General features: G+C 41.4%; 1 protein-coding gene across 1 annotated transcript; it reads left to right on the top strand.

Moving 5' to 3' along the window:
- Positions 1–2960: 2960 nt before the first annotated feature.
- Positions 2961–4032, top strand: rps29 (ribosomal protein S29). Its single transcript, XM_026318975.1, has 3 exons — positions 2961–3113; positions 3373–3472; positions 3707–4032. Exons 1-3 carry the CDS (start codon positions 3052–3054, stop codon positions 3713–3715), a joined length of 171 nt encoding a protein of 56 aa, XP_026174760.1. The 5' UTR covers positions 2961–3051; the 3' UTR covers positions 3716–4032.
- The last annotated feature ends 17396 nt before the right edge of the window (positions 4033–21428 follow it).

Below are 21428 nucleotides of genomic sequence, written 5' to 3'. Positions count from 1 at the left end.
TCCCTCTGATGTCCTCATTCCTGATCCTATCCATCCTCGTCACTCCCAGAGAGAACCTCAACATCTTCAGCTCTGCTACCTCCAGCTCTGCCTCCTGTCTTTTTCTCAGTGCCACTGTCTCTAAACCAGACAACATTGCTGGTCTCACAACTGTCTTGTCCACCTTTCCTTTCATTCTTGCTGACACTCTTTTGTCACACATCACACCTGACACTTTCCTCCACCCGTTCCAACCTGCTTGCACACGTCTCGTCACTTCTTTTCCACACTCTCTGTTGCTCTGGACTGTTGACCCTAGGTACTTAAAATCTTCCACCTTCTTCACCTCTACTCCCTGTAACCTCATTGTTCTACTTGAGTCCCTCTCATTTACACACATGTACTCTGTTTTACTGCGGCTAACCTTCATTCCTCTCCTTTCCAGAGGAAACCTCCACCTCTCTAGATTTTCCTCCACCTGCTCCCTGCTCTCACTACAGATGACAATGTCATCTGCAAACATCATGGTCCACGGAGATTCCTGTCTAACCTCATCTGTCAGACTGTCCATCACCACAGCAAACAAAACAAGAAGGAGCTCAAAGCCGATCCTTGGTGCAGTCCCACCTCCACCTTGAACTCCTCTGTCACCCCTACAGCTCACCTCACCACTGTCTTACAGCTCTCATACATGTCCTGCACCACTCAAACATACTTCTCTGCCACTCCAGACTTCCTCATACAAAACCACAGCTCCTCCCTCGGCACCCTGTCATACTCTTTTTCCAAATCTACAAAGACACAATGCAGCTCCTTCTGGCCTTCTCTGTACTTCTCCATCAGCATTCTCAAAGCAAATATTGCATCTGTGGTTCTCTTTCTTGGCATGAAACCACACTGCTGCTCACAAATGCTCACTTCTGACCTCAGCCTAGCCTCCACTGGTCTTTCCCATAACTTCATTGTGTGACTCATCAGCTTTATTCCTCTGTAGTTTCCACAACTCTGCACGTCTCCCTTGTTCTTAAAGATGGACACCAGTACACTTCTCCATTCCTCAGGCATCCTCTCACTCTCCAAGATCTTGTTAAGTAGCCCAGTCAAAAACTCTACTGCCACCTCTCCTAAACACTTCCATACCTCCACAGGTATGTCATCAGGACCATCTGCCTTTCCACTCTTCATCCTCTTCACCACCTTCTTCACTTCATCCTTACTGATCTTTGCTACTTCCTGCTCCACAACAGTCACCTCTTCTACTCTGTGCTCTCTAATATTTTCCTCATTCATCAACTCTTCAAAGTATTCCTTCCTTCTTTCCATCACACTTGTGGCACCTGTCAACACATTTCCATCCCTGTCCTTGATCACCCTAACCTGCTGCATATCCTTCCCATCTCTGTCTCTCTGCCTCGCCAACCTGTACAAATCCACCTCTCCCTCCTTAGTGTCCAACCTGTCATACAAATCCTCATACGCCCTTTGTTTGGCCTTTGCCACCTCTGCCTTCACCTTACGTTGCATCTCCCTGTACTCCTGTCTGTTCTCTTCTGTTCTCTCAGTGTCCCACTTCTTCTTAGCTAACCTTTTCCTCTTAACACACTCCTGAACTTCCTCATTCCACCAGCAAGTCTCCTTATCTGCTTTCCTCTTTCCAGATGACACACCAAGTACCCTCCTACTTGTCTTCCTGATCACTTTAGCTGTAGCTGTCCAGTCATCTGGAAGAACCTTCTGAAATGTCTGCACAAGATAGAATCAACTTGTGTGCTCCTGTCTCCACTCTTATATGTCACCCTATGCTCCTCCCTTTTCTGGAAAAATGTGTTCACTACAGCCATTTCCATCCTTTTTGAGAAGTCTACCACCATCTGTCCTTCTACATTCCTGTCCTGCATACCAAACTTACCCATCACTTCCTCATCACCTCTGTTTCCCTCACCAACATGTCCATTGAAATCTGTCCCAATCACCACTCTCTCACCACTAGGGATACCCTGAATCACCTCATCCATCTCCCTCCAGAATTTCTCCTTCTCTTCTAACTCACTTCCTACCTGTTGGGCATAACCACTGACAACATTCAACATCACACCTTCAACTTCCAGCTTCAGACTCATCACCCTCTCTGACACTCTCTTCACCTCCAGAACATTCCTAGCAAACTCCTCCTTCAGGATAACTCCTACTCCATTCCTCTTTCCGTCCACACCATGATAAAACAGCTTGAACCCTGCTGACAGGTTTATTGTACTTTACAACTTCACCAATCGGCTGAATATATATATTAATATAGATAATACAGCCTTAAACAGAATATGTTTTGTTTTCTACTGTGCCAGTGGTGTGCATGCTAATAATTTACTCCCTCAGCTGGAAACTAGAGCATCAGCACTTTAAAATAATATTGTCTCTTATAGAGTTTTATTTGAATAGCCTGTACTATATCCTAGTTAAATTACCTCCAGTCGTCATAAAGTGGGTGACCCAGCAGTTGTTCTATTATTCACTGTCCGTGGAGACGCTTGTCTCATTACTTTCCTGCAGTGCGTTTTCATCTTTTGATGGAAATAAAATCGGTTCATAGCCAGATGAGGTCTGCCCATAACTGTAGAAGAATTTTCTTAAATTTTTACTTTATTTATTTATTGTTAAATTTTATTTTCAACCAGATAAAAATGTAATGATCTTAATGTCTATTGTCTTTAAAAGAAACCAACCTGATCCCAGTGGAAATTAACAGCTATTACATCAAATATGGTGTTTTAAAGAAAATATTGTCCAGTTTCAGTTTGTTAAACACGTGTGTCCATCTGAGGTCTGCTGATGATTGGACATATGAAAGTTAGTTTTTTTCTCCTGGTACATGTTTCATGTGCATTATTTAAATGCTTCTCCTGATAACTGGCCGTACACTTCTGCTTACACTGTATAATACCCACTGCAGCCCGTCCCACTGCCACTAGGGGGCAATACTCAACACTCCTCAGCCGGAAGCCCTGCAGCTGAAGCTTCATCTGCGCCTGCGCGTCTTTCTTTCTTCCTTTCCGACCGTCGAGCGAAAGAGACAAGATGGGCCATCAGCAGCTCTACTGGAGTCACCCCAGAAAGTTCGGACAGGGATCTCGATCCTGGTCAGTTCTGCCTTAAATGTGTCAGTTGTTGACGTTTGTGCTGAAACGAGTCAGTCTCCGGGTGTTTGTTCCTCTCGATGCTCAATCATTTAGCACCGAATGTGTACCGCATGGGAGCTGATCCCGAGCTAATATGGCGGTGGAGGATGCGCCTTCCTAACGCATCACAGCTAAAGGGGTTTTGATCGTTGTGGATGCAAAGCTACTCGTGTTGAATGTCCAAAATAAAAACCAAACTAACGCTCTGCTTCTGTTCCAGCCGGGTATGCTCGAACAGACACGGTCTCATCCGTAAATACGGGCTCAACATGTGCCGCCAGTGCTTCAGGCAGTACGCCAAAGACATCGGCTTTGTCAAGGCAAGTATCGTAGTATAGGTAATAGAGGCTCACTGTAAACAATACAACCTGTGTATTATTAATATAGTTCTACTTTACGTTTATAGTCTAAGCAGCATTCATGTTTAAAGTAGTTCTGCAAGAGTTATATCGTATTGTAGTCAACAGTCCGTTGACTTTTAGTTTGCATGTTTAACATTTTGGGTGCTTTTATATGTGTAACTTTAACAAATCCCGTGGTTTCTTTTTACACAGCTGGACTAGGTAGATCTTTTGCTGAGATGTCCTCTGATGTGAGACGTGATCTCTGGAAGCCAAGCCAAGATGGGATAATTCAGCACTGCAAATAAATGTTTCCTTGTCTAACTTGATTGATCTGTGTGTTTATTCATGGTTTTTGGTTTCTGTAATTTCCCACAGGGAAAGTTTCTGTAATTTCCCACAGGTGATAGTCAGGAAAAAAAATTGTTACCATTAATACAGTTAACCCGGATAAACTATAATGCAAATAAAGTTAACAGGCGTGATTAAAGAGAGGTTTGTAACCTGACTGATCTTTTAATACACAGATCTAAAATGCATTGGTTTGTCTTGTTTGCTTCTTTTTATATTTGTAATCAAGACCCAAGCTCATGGTGTTTTCACTTGAAGGACTGTTAGATTGTTTTGTCAGAAAAATGGGGTGTATCTGTTTCAGTTAAATGTAGAACAGCCCACTGGTTATGGCAGTAGTCCCCAGTCCTGGTCCTCAAGGCCCCCTGTCCTACTTGATTTCCAGCTATCCCTGCTGTACCCACAGCTAATTACTTGGACCAGGTGTGTTCAGCCAATCAGAAGCAACAGGTGCAGGGATAGTTGAAAAACAAGCAGGGTGGGGGGCCTTGAGGACCAGGATTGGGAACTAGTGGGGTTATAGAAACCTGTTCAGAAGTGTCATGCATGGAGCTTATTAAGAAAATGAACTGTCATACATTTTTTTTTTTTTTTGTAGTTGCGGTGACATCCTTTCTTCCTAAAAAACATTAGCTGGACTTCATAATGAAAAACAACTAAAGATGTAAAGATCCATTTCTAGGTCAGCATGCATTCAAGTGAAACAACACTCGTCACATCACATCCAAGAATTGGAAACATGCTGAGATATTGGTCTTATTAAAAAATAAATAAAGTCTGATGGGTCCTCATAGTGTGGATAATTACTCTGCCTTGTAACTTCAGTTACCAAACTTTACATGAGTAAGCTCAGCACAAGCAGCAGCCAGGTGCATTGGCAGCTGGGATTAGGTGCAGATCCATATATTGAGTTTGTCCAGGATTTACTAAGGTGGTTAATTTCTTACTTTTCTCTGTCTTAAAGAAAGTGAGGCACTAGATGGCAGCAACACTTCACATTCATGATTGAATGCCAGTGGAAGTAAACAACATTGCACTTTCAGCACTTACACATACTGTTTCTGCATTTCTCAGCACTGTTCATATGTCGATAAGCAGCCCTTTACCCTTTCTCATTAAACACTTATAAAACCTTAATTTAAGGTCTTGTTGGTAATTTAGTTTATAGTTAGATTTCAGGGAGGTTGTTGAAAAGGACCTCTTCATGCCATGCTCAAAATGCAATGAAAATATATAACTCAGATATTCATATATTTTTGAAAATAATTTAAACTGTTTACTTTGATTCGTATTGAATGTACAATGGATATTTAGATCATGCTTTGCTGTTTGAGGATTTATCAGCTGGAGATTTGAGACTGGTCCTATTTAATCTGAGGCGACAGATAAATCATGTTTGTCAAAGTCCTGTTTATCATAATCAACAGATCTCTTTGTGCTCAGCAGGATTAAGATGAAGCTATAATGATCCCATTGGGGATTGGGGAATTATTAATTAAAATGTGGCAAAAAAAAAAAAAAAAAAAAGGTCTGATCACAGAAAAGAGAAGGTTATATCAACAATGCACCTAGAACCTGCTGTATAGAAATGATACGATGCATGAAAAGGAATTGCAAAAATGGAGTAGTCAAACCTTTTATAATGAGGCAGAGAAAATCTAGTCAAGTCAGTTTTTATTTATACAAGTCAGTATCACCAATTTTCCTAAGGGGGCTTTAATGTATGTACAAAATTAACAGATGTCAGTAGCAATGAAATACATATATGCATTATGGAGTAACAGAAGAAAAATGTGCAGTATGTCCTTAAACCTTTATACTGAACACATAGTGTGAGGAGTTGAATATGGGTATTATTATTACATCAAAACCTACAAATGGAGGCACAGTATGTGCAGAAAACCTTTCAAGGCTTAGACAGATTGTAAGATAGAGGATATCTGTGTACATCAAATGTGTATGTATGTGTTGTATAAGCACTAATTCATATGCATAAAGGAAAGTTTGCATGGAGTGTGTGTGCAGCACTGTGCATTAATACAGGCTGACGGTGGCCGGGGCTCTTTGGACAGAGGGAGCTGAACACACAGGCGTTACATGTTGCGTCAGTCCATCGTGGAGGCGGGTGGAAGGTGTTGGCTTTGATGTTCAGTTTCATTTTTTTTTTTCTGCCAGTGTATTAATACTCTTGTTGTTGTGCCTCCTCAGTACACCACTGCCAAGACAACTGACTGATAGGACATGTTGAAAAGTCTGTTTCATCCAACCTCTTCTAAAGAAGGCTGTTTCTTGTTCGGTGCCTTTGTGTGGTCAGACCAGTGAAATGTAGCCCCCGCCTGTGTCTCTTACGCAATGCGCTTACATTATATACATATACATGATATATATGTATTCAATTTCCTCAAAAATATACACTGGGTGATCATTGAATAGACAACCGGTCACTTAACAACACACATTACACTTGTGAATGGATTTCCAGAGGGCTCATCCATCCATTGAGATGGAAAAAAAATACACAGGTTATTGTCTTATTTGTGAAACCTCAAGAAGATATCAATTTATATAAAAACATAACTGAGTGGAATATTTTTAAGCTGCATATTTTATTTTAATTTTAAGCTACACTGGGGCAGAAGACCTCTGGTTGACAGCAACTAGTAGACAGATGAACTGTCCTAACTAGCTAACTTTTTTCATTTTTCTTCAGTGCAGCTCTGGCAACAGTGAGCAGGTGTATGTTACTCTGTATTGTGAGGGTGCCTGCTGCTTCTCTAATGCAGACAGTTTGGAGAGGTTGGTGCTAGGACGGGCACTCCAATTTTATTTTCCCAAACAGTGTTGGTGGATGAGTGGTTAGCACTGTTGCCTCACAGCAAGAAGGTTCCTGGTTTGAAACCAATCAGGGGCCTTACTGGGTGGAGTCTGCATGTTCTCCCTGTGCTTGTGTGGGTTTTCTCCAGGTACTCTGATTTCCTCCCACAGTCCAAAAACATGTATGTCAGGTTGATTGGTGACTCTAAATTGCCCATAGGAGTGAGTGTGAGTGTGTGAGGTTGTTTGTCTCTATGTGGCCCTGTGATGGACTGGTGACCTGTCCAGGGTGTACCCCTGCCTTTCACCCAAAGAGAGCTGGGATAGGCTCCAGCAGATCCCTGTGACCCTGGTTAAAAGGAATACGCAGGTATAGATAATGGATGGATGTTGCAGTGTTGCTTTGCATGTGGGGAAAATCAATTGTTGAATCTGTGTGCAACCATGCGTGCATGTCCAGCTTGTACATTACCCTTATAAATATATTATTGTGTACAAACAATCCACATCCAAAGATCCACATTTAGAGTAAACATGAAGTGAACACTAGCCCAAGCAAATCAGGAGGAAGAAGTCAGGGACTATCAGGGAAGAAGAAGGGCTAGAATCAAATTTGCTGTACAACTTTTCAGTACAACACCAACAACAAAAAAAACATGATTAATCCTGATTTGTACAAGTTATGAACAGTGGCTTGATCCAAGTGATTTTGAAGAGTGAACATGCTGCCATAATGAATTTAATACAAAAATGATATAACAAGCATAATGCAACATTAATATTCAGTTCACCATATCTACATATTCATGGCATCACAATTCACTAAAAGGTTTTTAAAATTTTATTACTTTTATATGAATCTGTTGTCAGGTGAGTTGCAGTGTGAGTAATGAGGAAGCCCTCGTGTGATGGCTTGGGACCCAAAGTCTCAGTCCTGCACCAACTGACTGCCAGACACATCGCAGAGGTCTCCCATCCATCTCCTAGATTATAGGGAAAATAAGTGAATTGAAAATGTTACAGTGCACTGTTGGCATGGAAACATTCCACTGGGTTTATCTGCTTTCAATTGTTAGACCGAGAGGCACTTCTTGCAACGTTTCTCACAAGGGCTATAAGAAAATACACAGCTCATTCATGCTCTCCCTTTAGTTTCATCTGAGTTGAACCGGTGTGTGGCAACCAGAGACACGAAGAACAAATAGAATGATTAATTGAAAAAAAAGCAGCAAGAGTAAAGACTGATTTTTCTCAGTGTGAAATTATGCAGTGACTCACAGGCTATGGCATAAGTTGTTTTTAAGTATTGATAATTACTGGATGTTTTGTTCATGATGCCCTCATTTTCTTCAGGCAACTGTAACTAGGGTGGCCAAGGATATCTTAAATGATCCATGTATCCCTTTTAGTAGAAAAGAGCAACACCACAGTACAGTGTTATCTGTAATATTTCCCTCTGTTTCAGTGTATTCCCTTGAGAAGTGAGCCGTGCAACACACTAAGCTTTATTACAGTCCAGCGTGGAACACCTGGCTGATTCAATTGTTCCAGTCAAAGAGCGGATCATTCTCAAACCACCATGGAATAAGCATTTCACCTGCTGCAAAGTCTCAATTTAGGCTTAGATGACTTCAGCAAACATTAATTCCTCTGTAGATTTCAGAGGCGATTATGGCAACCAAGAAATCTCTTTAGCAATGCACACAATATAGACTTTATTCACCTACAGTGGTACTATAGAGGTACGTATGTATGCAGTATAAAATCTTCAGTCTAATGTGACATAAAATGATCAGTAATGTCAGTAACATCATAAAATACACCCAAGCATTAAAAAAAAAACCCATTTGATTTATTTACTGCTGACACAATCCCAGCAGGAAATGCAGATGTGTAATTAATAACACTAATGATGGCTGCTTTCCATCTAGGTGAGCTAGTTCCAGTTCCCTGCTGCAGTTTGGCTCACTGGCATGGCTTCCTGGGGCATTTAAATGGAACAGAGTCATGGTTAATGTTAGAAGCTACGCCTGTCCTTTTCATGCTACAAGTAAAAATGGTGCAATATCCATTCACTACTGTTACTCCACAGGTACATTAGATCCATATGATAAAGACTTAACCTTTGAAAAAAAAAAAAAGAATAAAATAACAGTTCATTTAGATAATATTCCCTGAATAGAAATTTCTTTTCACACTTTCTAACACACCTCTGGTCTGACATTGTCACAGCTCTAATGTTATTATGCCTGCTTTTCCTATGACAAGTTCAAGTGTCTGCTGTGAAATGGACCTATACGCCTCTACCTGTGGTTATACAACAAGGTGGTGTCAAGCTGTAACAAATGAGACAGTTGATAAAGCAGTAAGATGTACAGTATATGCAAGGTTGATGTGTTCTGTCATTATTGTCTCTGAAGTGGAACTGCAGTTGTTCTCACCTTTCAGGACTGCACAAAATAAAAAGGTCTCCACTGAGCATAGTCAATGATTTTTCCAAAATACAGTTTTTTCAGAGTTCAAACACCATGAAACAAACAAACAAACAGAAGAATAATAATTAAACAATTTTTGCTGTGTGAATTTGTCAACTGACTCTAATTTGGATCCTGAAAATATGTTTTCTTAGTGGCATTTTTGCCTTTATTTGAAGATCACTGTAGCGAGACAAGAAACAGGTGAACTTGGAGTGTAGCATCTGCCAGCCATGAGCTGGTTGAGTGGGATGGTGCAGCTATGTGGCATGATCTTTAACCAGGTGGTTACCTGTGTGGTCTAAGACTACAATGGAAAAGCAGAAATTGAAATGTTAGAAAAGAATGAGCTTACCAGACCTCTGTAACCAGCTCTTTATCTCTGCTTGAGGCTATTTTATCCCCTGCTGACACTGTACACCCAAAACTCCAAACAAGCTGTGGGCATTCAAGTTGAACTGTACAAAAATATGGGTACTGTCAGGGAAGAAGAAGGGCTAGAATCAAATTTGCTGTACAACTTTTCAGTACAACACCAACAAAAAAAAAAACATCATTAATCCTGATTTGTACAAGTTATGAACAGTGGCTTGATCCAAGTGATTTTGAAGAATGAACATGCTGCCATAATGAATTTAATACAAAAATGATATAACAAGCATAATGCAACATTAGTATTCAGTTCACCATATCTACATATTCATGGCATCACAATTCACTAAAAGGTTTTTAAAATTTTATTACTTTTATATGAATCTGTTGTCAGGTGAGTTGCAGTGTGAGTAATATAGGTTGATCTACACTTACACCTATTAGTCTCTGTAATTTCACAGCTGAAGGAATCAGCGCACAGTGAAAAATGAAAAAAAAAAAGTTGCTCACCAAAATAGAAAAATAGAAAACACATTTTGCATACTGCTTTTTGGTGTTTGGTTTGTGCAATATTGGGTGGCACAAAAGTAAATATCATGAATTTCACTGTGCATGCACTGGAATCCATCAAAAATCTGTGCACACAGATGAAGGTCTCAGAAGGATGTTTTCTTTCAAAGCCTTGCATATGGTATATGGCTTTTGTATCCTATACCTTTTAGAATAGATACTGGTTTAAAATGAAAATACTAAAGCTGCTCTTGAAGCTCATCTATTATAAGAGTCATGTCAGCCAGACCCTAGTTTTCTACACTGTGAATACAAAAGATGGCCCAAACTGCTGGGATTTAACATCTCACATTATCATATATGACACCAACCCTCACAAGACAAATAGTGCAGTCAATAAATCATTGTCCATTTGTCACCAACCAGGGAAAACTGCAAAACTGACATGTACCTGTGGGGGCAGTGTTGGGCCACATTTGGAAACTTAAAGTGGCAGAGAGAGGAAGCAATGAGCACTGGAAGGTGAGGTGACGGGAGATGTTGTACTGCTCTCTGGGGAGGAGCTCTCCAGTCACAGTACAGATAAAGAGAGATGCAGGAATGGTAAGAAGCAGCCTCGATCAGGCTGTCAGCTCAGGGAATATCTAATTGAATGAACCATGCCATTTGAAGTGAAGTGTACAGCTGGAACAATAAAGAGAAGGCAGCGCAGGGCAGGCACAGCGGGAGAGCAGCCTTCACCAAACAAAAAGACAATTCAAAGAGTGAACACATAAAATGTTCAAATAGATATCACTGATCTTTGCTCTGTGTTCGACATCTCCCGCTTTTTATGTACTGTATGTGTTGTTGGTGAAGAGGCCATGAGTTCATCAAAGGTGACATAAAGACTTAAGGAAAGGGGAAAGAACGTCATTAGATTTGAGAACATGCAATGATGATAAAGGATGGTATAAAGCAGCAACCTCATACTCTGTTTTGGTGAGTCACAGGAAACATAATATGATGGTGGAGGTCAGTGGCTGTTTTAGTGTTTGACTGGCCTGCCATAGCTCAGCACAGCACAGTGCTCAGGGGCAGTGGTAAAAATATTACACATAAATGGAAAAGATCAAATAGTGGCATTTAACCAATCTTCAGAGAAATGGTGTCACTGAGGATGTCATCTTTTAACTCTCCCCGGGCTAAGAGGATGGGATGTTCTGTCACTATTGTAATTTATTTCTCACAGAAGTCATGGTTGGGCAATCACACCATATGCTTTACCTTACAGGGCGGCGTCTTGTTATAATCCCCCATTATGGTCATGCACATATACATTATATATTCACCAAGAGGTACGAATATAGGTATGTTCAGAATTTATGCCTCCAAGAGATCATAACCTTTTATGCAGTATGGAAATATCTGCACATAACCATGTCAGTCAATCTATTTTGGATGTTAACCTTTGAATTCACAATGCCTGGCCTGAATATGACCTAAGCTAAGATTTTTCATAACCCACATTTATGTATCTGTGCGACAGCCTGAGTGGAGTTGAATGTTTAACAAGACTTGCCTGAACATTATATTGAAGTGGTTATTAAAGAAGCAGGATAACTTCAGGAGCAGGGGAAGATGAAGGGAGGAGAAGAAGAAGCTGAAACGATGGATCAATATGTGATTTCCATTTTTTCCCCCCACAGCAACATGTAAACACTTGTTATAAGCTGCTGCAGAGTTATTTCCTCTGAATTGCAAATTCTGGATTGTTTGATATGATAAGCAGATGTTCAAGATGGTGAGTGAACATCTGCCACCCACTGATCTTATTAGTAGTTGCTAATTCCTTCCACTGTGCCTCTAGTTGTGAAATGTCTCTTTGCAATCCAGTTGTCACAGTCTGCTGCTGCTCGGCCTTGCTGTCTCTCTGCTCACACGTCAACACTAGCGCTTCTAATCCAGGAGAGAAAATGAACTGTCACGCATGTTTGATTGTTAAAAGTGGCTGCTGGTTTCCGTGACAACACCTCCACCGGTTGGGTTTGGAGTAATGGGCAGACAAGACTTTTTCAGCCAAACCGATTTTTTTTTTCCCTTCTCTCTCTCCCTTTCCCCATTTTCAATATTTGAAGGAGGTAATTCAGGTGGAGGACGATTCACTGAGTGACAATGTGAGTGATGCAGCTCTATTTTTCAGGGATGAATGTGTGAATGATGCAGCCAGGCAGGATCAGAGAGAGCAGTATAAAACTGAGCAGCTCAGACAGAGGCACAGAGAGCTGGTTTGCCTGCTCACTTCAGTTGCAGCCCTTCTTACTTATTTTTTTATTAACCCCACTCCTACCATAACTATTATGCCTCTGGCTATTACGCACGACATCTCTGTGGACTGACCAACATGTCAGAAAATGACTGGCATTAAATATGACACACAGTCCTTATGCCATCATTGCAGAGAGGGCCATTTTCCTCTTGAATGAAATGGAGAATGGTGCAGAACAGATATTTTTTGACAAACAGGCCTAATGCGGTCTTTGAGTCCTCTAACTTTCACAGCCTCCCACCTGGGCTGCTTTCGGAAAACCACAACAAACCGCTGCCTCTCAGGATGCAGACATACGGGGAGATGAGTACTTTTATGAGGTTGATTACCTGTGTCCTGTGGTTGAGCAGTTTTTTGACTGGCACAGTTAGTCGCCACTCGATGCTGCATTTAAATGCAGATCAACAAGCGTTTGTCAGAGAATGTCGACTGCCTTGTGCTGTTTCTGCATGAACTGCCATTTTTACCTTCTAGCACTCATTGCTGATTATGTTTTTTTGACGGGAAAGCCTTCCTTCATGGGTACCTGTGCTAAGAGGTTGTCTTTCCAGCTGTCAGCCTGACAGAGAGCATCCCAAAGCCTGTAATTTCAGAGGTAATGACATCTTCTTGTGGAGAACAGTGCCTTTAATGACAGATATTTCACCAATGTATTATTTTACACCATAACATATGGTACAGTCTGTGCGCTTTTTTTATTCCCTGAAATTGCGTCATGTTCTATGGACTATAACTTTTAAAATTTTCTATGACTTAGGGATCCCCAGAGGTTAAATCACTTGGCTGCAGAAGAATGGTTTCTTGCCCACAGCAATGACAAGTACCGGATTAAGAAGTCACACAGAAAAAGGATACCATAGTACATTGTTGTTTGGTGCTGAGACATGTCTTTCCCAGTAGATTCACTGTCTGTTTGCCTGCAGCAGCATAACCTGCCCACTCTCGACCGCGTGTTGCACTGGGATCCTCTCTGCATTTATTGATTCCAGCCTGTCCGCCCACCAGAGCATCCAATACCAGTTAACATGATGCAGAGTCCACATATTTAGAGGCCAGAAGGTATCAGCAGACCAAACTGTGATTGGCGTAATTGAGAGAGAGAGTGATAGGGATCAGTTCAGGCTCTGGTTACAATTGATTAGGTGTGCGTGTGTGTGTATAAACAGATAGAGATATCAATGGAGGCAGGTCAATAGAAATGATAAGCATTTTAACAAGCACCAATGAGAGACAGAAAATAAAAAGAGGCATTGTGGATTAATTCCAAGACCTAATTTTAGCGTTTGTAAAAAAACACTATATAAATACTAGTGCTACTACTTCAACCTCTATGTCTTCTTGGTGAACAGAAAAAGCAATTTAATACATGCATTTCTATTTTTCCAAAACCAGGGTTAACAACTTAAAGTTTGTGAAATAGGTGGAAGATGATTTAGTTTGGATGTGGATAGGGACCCCTGTGGCCCAAGGGCTGGAGCAAATCGTGGCAGTGTGTGTGACAGGAGGGTGTCTGGACCAACCTGAGCATAGAAACAAACATGTATTCATTCACCTCATTTATGCGTTATGTCAGGACCCTTTGGTTTGCTTTCAGGCCTAGTTTCTAATGAACCTATTTCCTGAAAGTTTTCTTAAGTTTTACTGCTCTTATTACTATTTCTCCTGTGTGTGTTATTAGGACTAATTCTGCCACCACTATATCTTTTCATAAGGAGGTGTGCACTTTTACTACATCTACTATCTCTAGTTGCAAATAAATATGTTATAGTAGCTAGCCTTTGTGTCTGATTTGATTATTTATAACCCCACACATCATTTTATAGAGAAACATCTTTATTAGCCAATTTACATAGAGCTCGTGCAATGTTGGCATCTCATCATTCATGTTCTCTTTCTACATTAGCCTGCTTTATATCTTTACGTTTGGAGTGGTACTCAATCAAACCTCAGGATGTTAATAAAATATGCTGGTAACCAAGATGAAATGACTAATGGCAGGAGTCATTTCCAGTCCAACCCGCTTGAGCACGCGTCATCTATGTCACGCTATTGGAGGGGATTACTCTGTGGACTGCCTATCAGGGTGGCCACGCAGTTGTTTCGATGGTGGCGATGTAAGAAGAAGGCAGGCTTGGCACGGTGCACCACACGATAAGGTTTCTGCACCGCTGTGGACAACATTAGGGAATTGTGGGAAGGCGCTTATCATTCTGTGTCAGAGTCTATCAGAATCTGTCATGTTTACTCCTCAGGTTGCTGACTGACTGCTCCGTCAAGGCTCCTCCGTATCAGCCTTCTAACCAGGAGCACAAACAGAAACCCACCCACCACTGATACAGACCAAGCCCTCTCTGTGACTTTCCTCTTTCTATAAAAACTTGTTTTTTTAAAACTTTTTTTTCATGTTACAGTCACTGCTTCTTGCCACCTCATCGTTCCACATCTTGCTTTTCACTGTGTAACCCCTCTACCACTCTCTATTTACCTGTCTTGGAGTGTGCAGTCATCCCTTAACAGGGTATCCACAGACCTGACCAAAGAAGGGCTTGATTTATCCAAGCACATGTTGCATTTTTCCAGTCAAGTGGCAGAGCATTATCACCATTCAGTCCATTTCCTCTAGTTGCAGTTCACTATTCCTCCTCTGCTCTTACCGGAGCTAAGAATGTGGTTTCCAAAGAGCACAAGGTCCATGGAGAGGATGTGAGCGAGAGCAAGGCACTGAAAAGGATGACATCAACTAAGCTTAATGGAAATTTTGCTGTAGTGTTTAAGGTTTGCATACAGAATATGTGATTGTGTGGGTGTGGGAAAGAGTGAGAGCAGCCATGCACACACAGCAAGGTGAGAGAAAAAGTTCAAGCTAGAGAGAATGAGAGATTTGAGAGAGATTGTCAAAATGTCGCAGGTGGAAATGTCAGCGGTGAGGTGGAGAGGAGTCAAACTGAGCGAGAGCAGGAGGTTGAAACCATAATTAGTGTCTGTGAGTCACTGTGAGTGGCCCCGTGTGATGTCACCGGTTCCCCATTCTCTGTATCCACCGTTGAAAACAAGTACGGAGACTAGCATATCCTGACCTCTGGCCTTTCTGAGGAACATGCTGTACTCTCTTCTGTTTTACTGCTGCACAGCCTGCAGTCTCCAGCCTCCAGCCCTGGTTATGTCTGCTGTAATGACCTCATCACTATTTGCGGGGTCACATCTGTCCCTGCTGTGACTGTCAATGTGTGTGCGAGCTTGAAAGCATCTTTTTCTACTGTGCATCTTTCTTATATCTACCAGGACACAAGCAGCTGCTAACACTAGAGTCAAACTACTGTAGCAAATGCCATCTGCCTGACCATCTCGCCAGCAAATCGGTGTAACATTAGAGCAAATCAGAGCAAAACATGAGAAGTGGCCTCTGTGCATTCTTTTTCTGTGAGGCAGACGACCGTGGTGTGTGTCATGCTGTTTCCTCCACACTGTGGTATCACAGGGAGACAGGCAGCCAACCACTGTGAAGGAGTGTGCTCGGGAATGACAAACACACATTTGATCTCATGAACCTGCATCACAAATGGTTCTGGGAGTCACGGACACGGCCAGTTCCAAGAGAGATAGAGAGGTTGAGGAATTCAGGCTGCACACACAAACAAAACAGAGGAAGTATTTTAAAAATTGTGGAGATATTTTGAATGCTCCAGATGGAAGGTTGTTTTATTATAGCGGAATAAATAAACAAGAACCATTTAAACTAGAATTAAATTTGAAGTGCTTTATATACACTGATATAATAATCATAAATTTACTGAATATATACCCCCAGTAGCTGCCACTATGTAGCTAATGAGCTAATGTCACAAACTGACAAGATAACAACAACTTACTAATACATGAGCTATCTGAACTACATGATCACATCTGATAATAAAAATAAAAATTTTGACAAAACAAAAGACAGCAACACCAAAATGACCCAAATAGAGTATTTAACCATAGTCAATTCATTTTAAACTACATTAATATTATCAAAATAAAACTCTGAAACACAAAGATAAACAAATACAAGTAATATGCATTGCACATGCATTTTGAAGGAAACACAATGTTAATGTTAATTTATGTATTGATACCATGTTAAGACTGGATACTTCAGTAATGGTTTTCAACATATCTGAGCTTGCAGTACAATAACTATATTATAGGAACTGCACTATTAAAAGTTTTATTGTTATGCTTGGACACTCCTTGGTTAAGTTTAGGGAAAAAATATGTTTAATACAAAAACAGTCCACACTCACTTCAGACACAATGTGTTTATTTACAGCAGATTACAGCAGACTAAAAGCCAATCTTTATGAATGTGTGTACAGTGGTTCTGCCAGTGTCCTGGCTCACATGCTGTGCCAGGATCTGCTGATTGTACTAGTAATGTGCCATGTTAAACAAATGGGACAAAATGGAGGAAATAGCAGAGTTCTTCTATGTCTGATCTAGCACTGTGTTTTAATAGAAAAATCAGTCAGGGAGACTGGGTAAAAATGCCACCCCAACTGGTGCTGAAAATAAGCAGGCTCGCCTTTCCGTCTGGTCTGATTCTCACAGTGTTCAGCCTCTCATGAAATTATTAAGTCCAAACTCCTGTGCCACAGGGATTTCTCTGTCTTGCTCCCGAGCGTCGTCCTGATCAGTCTAGTAAAACATGATGTATGTAGATGGTCTCTGAGCCTGTCTGTCATTTAGAAAAGACTCGGTCTAATCCACCTGGCTGGGATAGGTGCACTGTTTTTGCATTTGTCTAGTCCTTACCCTGCTCTGTACGCATCAATGCCCCCTCCCAAAAGAAGAAATCACACAGACACACACACACACACACAGACACACACCCCAACTTAAATAAACGGACCAAGCTTACTATGGGCTTTAAATGAATGTTGCACCCGGGGCACGGCTGTCATAGCAAATCACAGTAACACTCAGCATGCTTCTATGCCCCTGTTGAAAGAACAGCAAGCGCTCCCTCCATTTATTCATACTCTCTGTGAAGCTCCACAGTGTAGGAAAAAAATAGGACATTTTTACTGTAAAATGTTTTTCATTATGTATTTGGTCCACACCATTTAGTGGCCTTATTTAGAGCAGCTGATGTTATATTGCGTGCATGTGAGTGTGTGTGTGTGAATATGTCTGTGAGAAAGAGCAAACCAAATATGTGATATCCACTGTTGACTCTCCTACATGTGTGTGTGCACATGCAAGCACTTGTGTGTGTGTGTGTGTGTTGCAGTTGGACAGCTTAATGGGCGAGTACAGTGTACACAAATGCTCTCTGGGCAAACCTATAAATAGATAGGCTGGCATTCTGCTGTCTTTTTATTAATTCATAAATATCAGAGAGGATCACTGTGGGGCAATGACAAAAGCTTCTGGGATTTTCAAAGTCTTATTTATAAGAGTAATTCAGAGGGAAGCAGCCTAGGTAGGGCCCATTCCCCCTCTTTGATCATTTGAGTTTGTCCTAACCTCTCCTTCTCCTTCAGCTTTTCCATATCAATCTCTACTTTATGTTCACTTCATCAAAGCTGCTTCGAGGCAAAATAGCAACACAAAACCTCAGCAGAGGCTCCAGTTTGATTTCTGACATAGATCCAAACCAAATGGGAGAGTCTTGTTTTCCTGCTTGAAACAATGTGCATTAATCCTACTCCCATGGAGAGATATAGCTGGGGTGAAGCATTTTGTTCCATTCCCTGACCAAATGCCCTTGTATAAATTGGAAATTTTCCAGCTGCAGACTTTGAGATAGTAACAAATTAGTTAGGGGACTAGCAAATATTTATGTTTTATAATTAGAGCCAAATAGCACACCATGTTAGATAAAACCTGATGTACATGGGCACAAAGCTTGTTGCTTGCTGCTGGTAATTGTGTTTTCTTTGTTGTTATGTTTTTTTCCCACCTTGGGGCAAACATTTGTTGTTTAGCCAGCTCTTTGTGCTACATGCACCCCCCCACCCACTCTATATGTGATTGTGTATGTATCCTGCCACCGTAAATCCTCTTCTGGTACAAAGCACACAGCAAATTGGGTATATGCACAGAACTGAACTAGCATTCTAAAATAGTACCCAGTTTCACTTTTTCTATGTTAGCCAGATGGAATCTGTTTGATTTTATGAATATGCATCATTTGGGTTGTCCCTAGAGCCAGTTTCAGCATCCAGGGATCGGGTCGTCGAGGTTCCCTCCTTCGACCTCTGCACGATCCACAGAGCACCAGCCCCTTATGGATCCTCCTGCGGGTGGTGGGCCCACAGAAGGGCGGCCACACGTCACCCTTTCGGGCTTTGCCCGGCTGGGCCTCATGGGGAGAGACCACCAGGCGCTCGCCAATGGGCTCCAACCCCAGGGTGGCCGGGCGCTCCCTTAGAGATAGGGTGAGGAGCTCAGACACCCGGGAGAAGCTCAGAGTAGATCTGCTGCTCCTCCACATCTAGAGGAGCCAGCTGAGGTGGCTCGGGCATCTGTTACGGATGCCTCCTGGGCGCCTCCCTGGGGAGGTGTTCCAGGCATGTCCCACCAGGATGAGGCCCCGGGGAAGACCCAGGACAGGCTAGAGGGACTATGTCTCTCGGCTGGCCTGGGAACGCTTCGGTGTCCTCCTGGAAGAGCTGGAGGATGTGTCGAGGGAAAAGGAAGTCTGGATATGCCTGCTTAGGCTACTGCCCCTGCGACCCGGCCCCGGATAAGGGGAAGAAGATGGATGGATGGATGGATGGATGGATGGATGGATGGATGGATCATTTGGGTTCAATATGTTCAGGTTTCAAAGCAACATTCTGGCACAGAAGCCCCTCAAACAAGGACTTCTGAATCAAGAAATAATGTAAGACCTGACTTAGTTGATTATACTGATGGTGCAAATTCCCTCCTACATGTGCAATTCATCAAATTATTAAAAAATATTTAAAAAAAAATCACAATCAATTGACATGCATTCAGAATGGGGCTTTTGGAGCCTTTGAGGAGTGGGGCCCTCAGGCATTGACCCAATTTTAACCACAAGACTAATTGGTAATCCATCGCTGTTATCCACACACATAAACCCTCAAGTTTGTGCTTGTGTTTCTGTTAGTGATTTACTATTGTAGCTTCCAGTTTCCTGAAGCAATTTTCAACAGTGTTTGGAGACCAACAGCGCGTTTGGTTCCATGTAAAATTCCATCTAAAGAATGAGACAGTTGCCAAAAATCCCGATGGCGGGAGCGCCAGACTCTTTTCCTCCAAATATGCACGTTTTTGTTAATTTCTGTTCTCCCTTGGAAGAAGGCTATACAGTGTTTGATTTCAACACAACATGCATCCACATGCTGTTCTCTGGTCACACACTTTAAAATTTTACTGACATTACTGATGCTCTGCTGTCAGTCTTTAAAACCGCTTTATTGGTGTGTTCAGATCCATGTTTTAGTTTGCTCAACTGAGAAAAACATCATTTATGGCCAAACTTCCTTTTAGCTAGGACAGTTTGCTTTCAGCTTTGGTTGAGCCCTTGTCCTTGTTCTTTTGCAGAGACATAGAAGGACATGCTTCTTTTCTATCAAATATTCTGTGTATCAGTAGGTGGCTGAAAGAAAAACATAAAAAAAATAAAGAAAATGTGGAAGTGAATGCTTGAATTTCTGCAATACCCAACCACATCAAAATATATGATTAGCTTAATATTGTAGCTGTTTTGACCATTCTCCTAGCAAAGCATCTATATTTTTGAATGCTCCTGTGCTACTGACCACTTTATATTATCACAAACATGGCCTTCAGTGCGGTATTTATTTACAGCCTGGATAGATTGAGGTAACAGCCAGGGTCATATCTGAACTGCACGTTTTGGTTGCCCTAGGCAAAAGGCCACTGATGCCCCTGAGGTGACAGACCTTTCCCATAAAAATACTATATAATAAATCATAACTTTGTATCTATTATTGTTTCAAATTTAGTTATATTCAACTTCAATTAGCTTGTTTTGCATCATATCATCATCAACTGTCACCTAATATCTTTAGTAAACATGTATTTATATACGTCAAGTTATACTGATGTTTTTCAGCTCAATATTTCAGCATGATGACTTTATAATATGTTTCCTTCTTTCCAGTAAAACTCATAGAGAGAGTGGATCTGGTGTGGTAGGAATGTGTGGACAGAATTTAGACGACCTCTCATCAACCTCAACATCATCATCAGCACCAAAATGATGAAGGTTCTGACCATCCCCAGGTCTTAAGATGTGCTGTTCACCTGCAAAATAACACACTCTGCTCATATCACTCAATGCTGGTGATGCTGTATGTGAAACTGAAACAAACATTTATTTCATGGCTCAGTCAATTGCTTACAAGGCCATGCTTTTAGTGTTTGAGGGTAGCACAGTGTCATCAGTGTCAGCTGCCATTTGAGCAGCAAACATCTGGGCTTTAAAGCTAGAACTGAATTAGCCTGGTGTGGGACCTCAGTTGCTGTACATTCCTTGAATTTCAGGGTGTAGATTATTAACATTATAGGCTCCTTTTTTTCAAATCTGCTGTGTTATCCTTTTCATGATTATGATTTATCCAAGAGAAGATCATAAAAGGTTTAAATGGCATATAAATTTGATTTTTACACATGGAGGTCAGACTGTCACAAAAGCAGTAGCCAGCAGGTAACACAGCTCAGTAACACAGCTCAGTTGATGAGCTGTGCCTCTTTACCAGTGTAAGACTTGCATTCAGTGACAGACATTTAAAAATAACTGAACTCAATTCAATCTGAAAAGAATTAGCCTGCTAAATATTTCTTCCTCTTGTTTGGTGGCTGTAAGGCAGCAAAGAGTATCTTTAAATACCTCTATTAGTAGAATGTTAATAATTTATTCAGCAGCATGGGTTTTATGAGTTATGAATGCTGGGATCAGAGTTAAACACTGCATCATTCCTCACCTCAGTTGTAACCATGTAACTAAGCTTAGGGCACATGCTACAAAAGAGCTGGGGCAGTGAGTAGGGGGGCCGCAACTTCATTATGCTGTCCAAGATCAGTGTGAGAGCACGATCAAACAAGCGAAGACCAATTATTTAGATTAATT

This window comes from Mastacembelus armatus, chromosome 24 (assembly GCF_900324485.2).
Source record: "Mastacembelus armatus chromosome 24, fMasArm1.2, whole genome shotgun sequence".
Classification (NCBI taxonomy): Eukaryota; Metazoa; Chordata; class Actinopteri; order Synbranchiformes; family Mastacembelidae; genus Mastacembelus; species Mastacembelus armatus.
The sequence above is the reverse complement of the archived record's forward strand: the minus strand, read 5'-3'. Positions and strand labels throughout refer to the sequence as shown.

Bases quoted from the DNA above. Each gene is read 5' to 3' on its own strand.
- rps29 (XM_026318975.1), top strand. From the start codon at position 3,052: ATGGGCCATCAGCAGCTCTACTGGAGTCACCCCAGAAAGTTCGGACAG. The intron at 3,114-3,372 runs GTCAGTTCTGCC...CTTCTGTTCCAG, and splicing joins GGACAGGGATCTCGATCCTG to CCGGGTATGCTCGAACAGAC.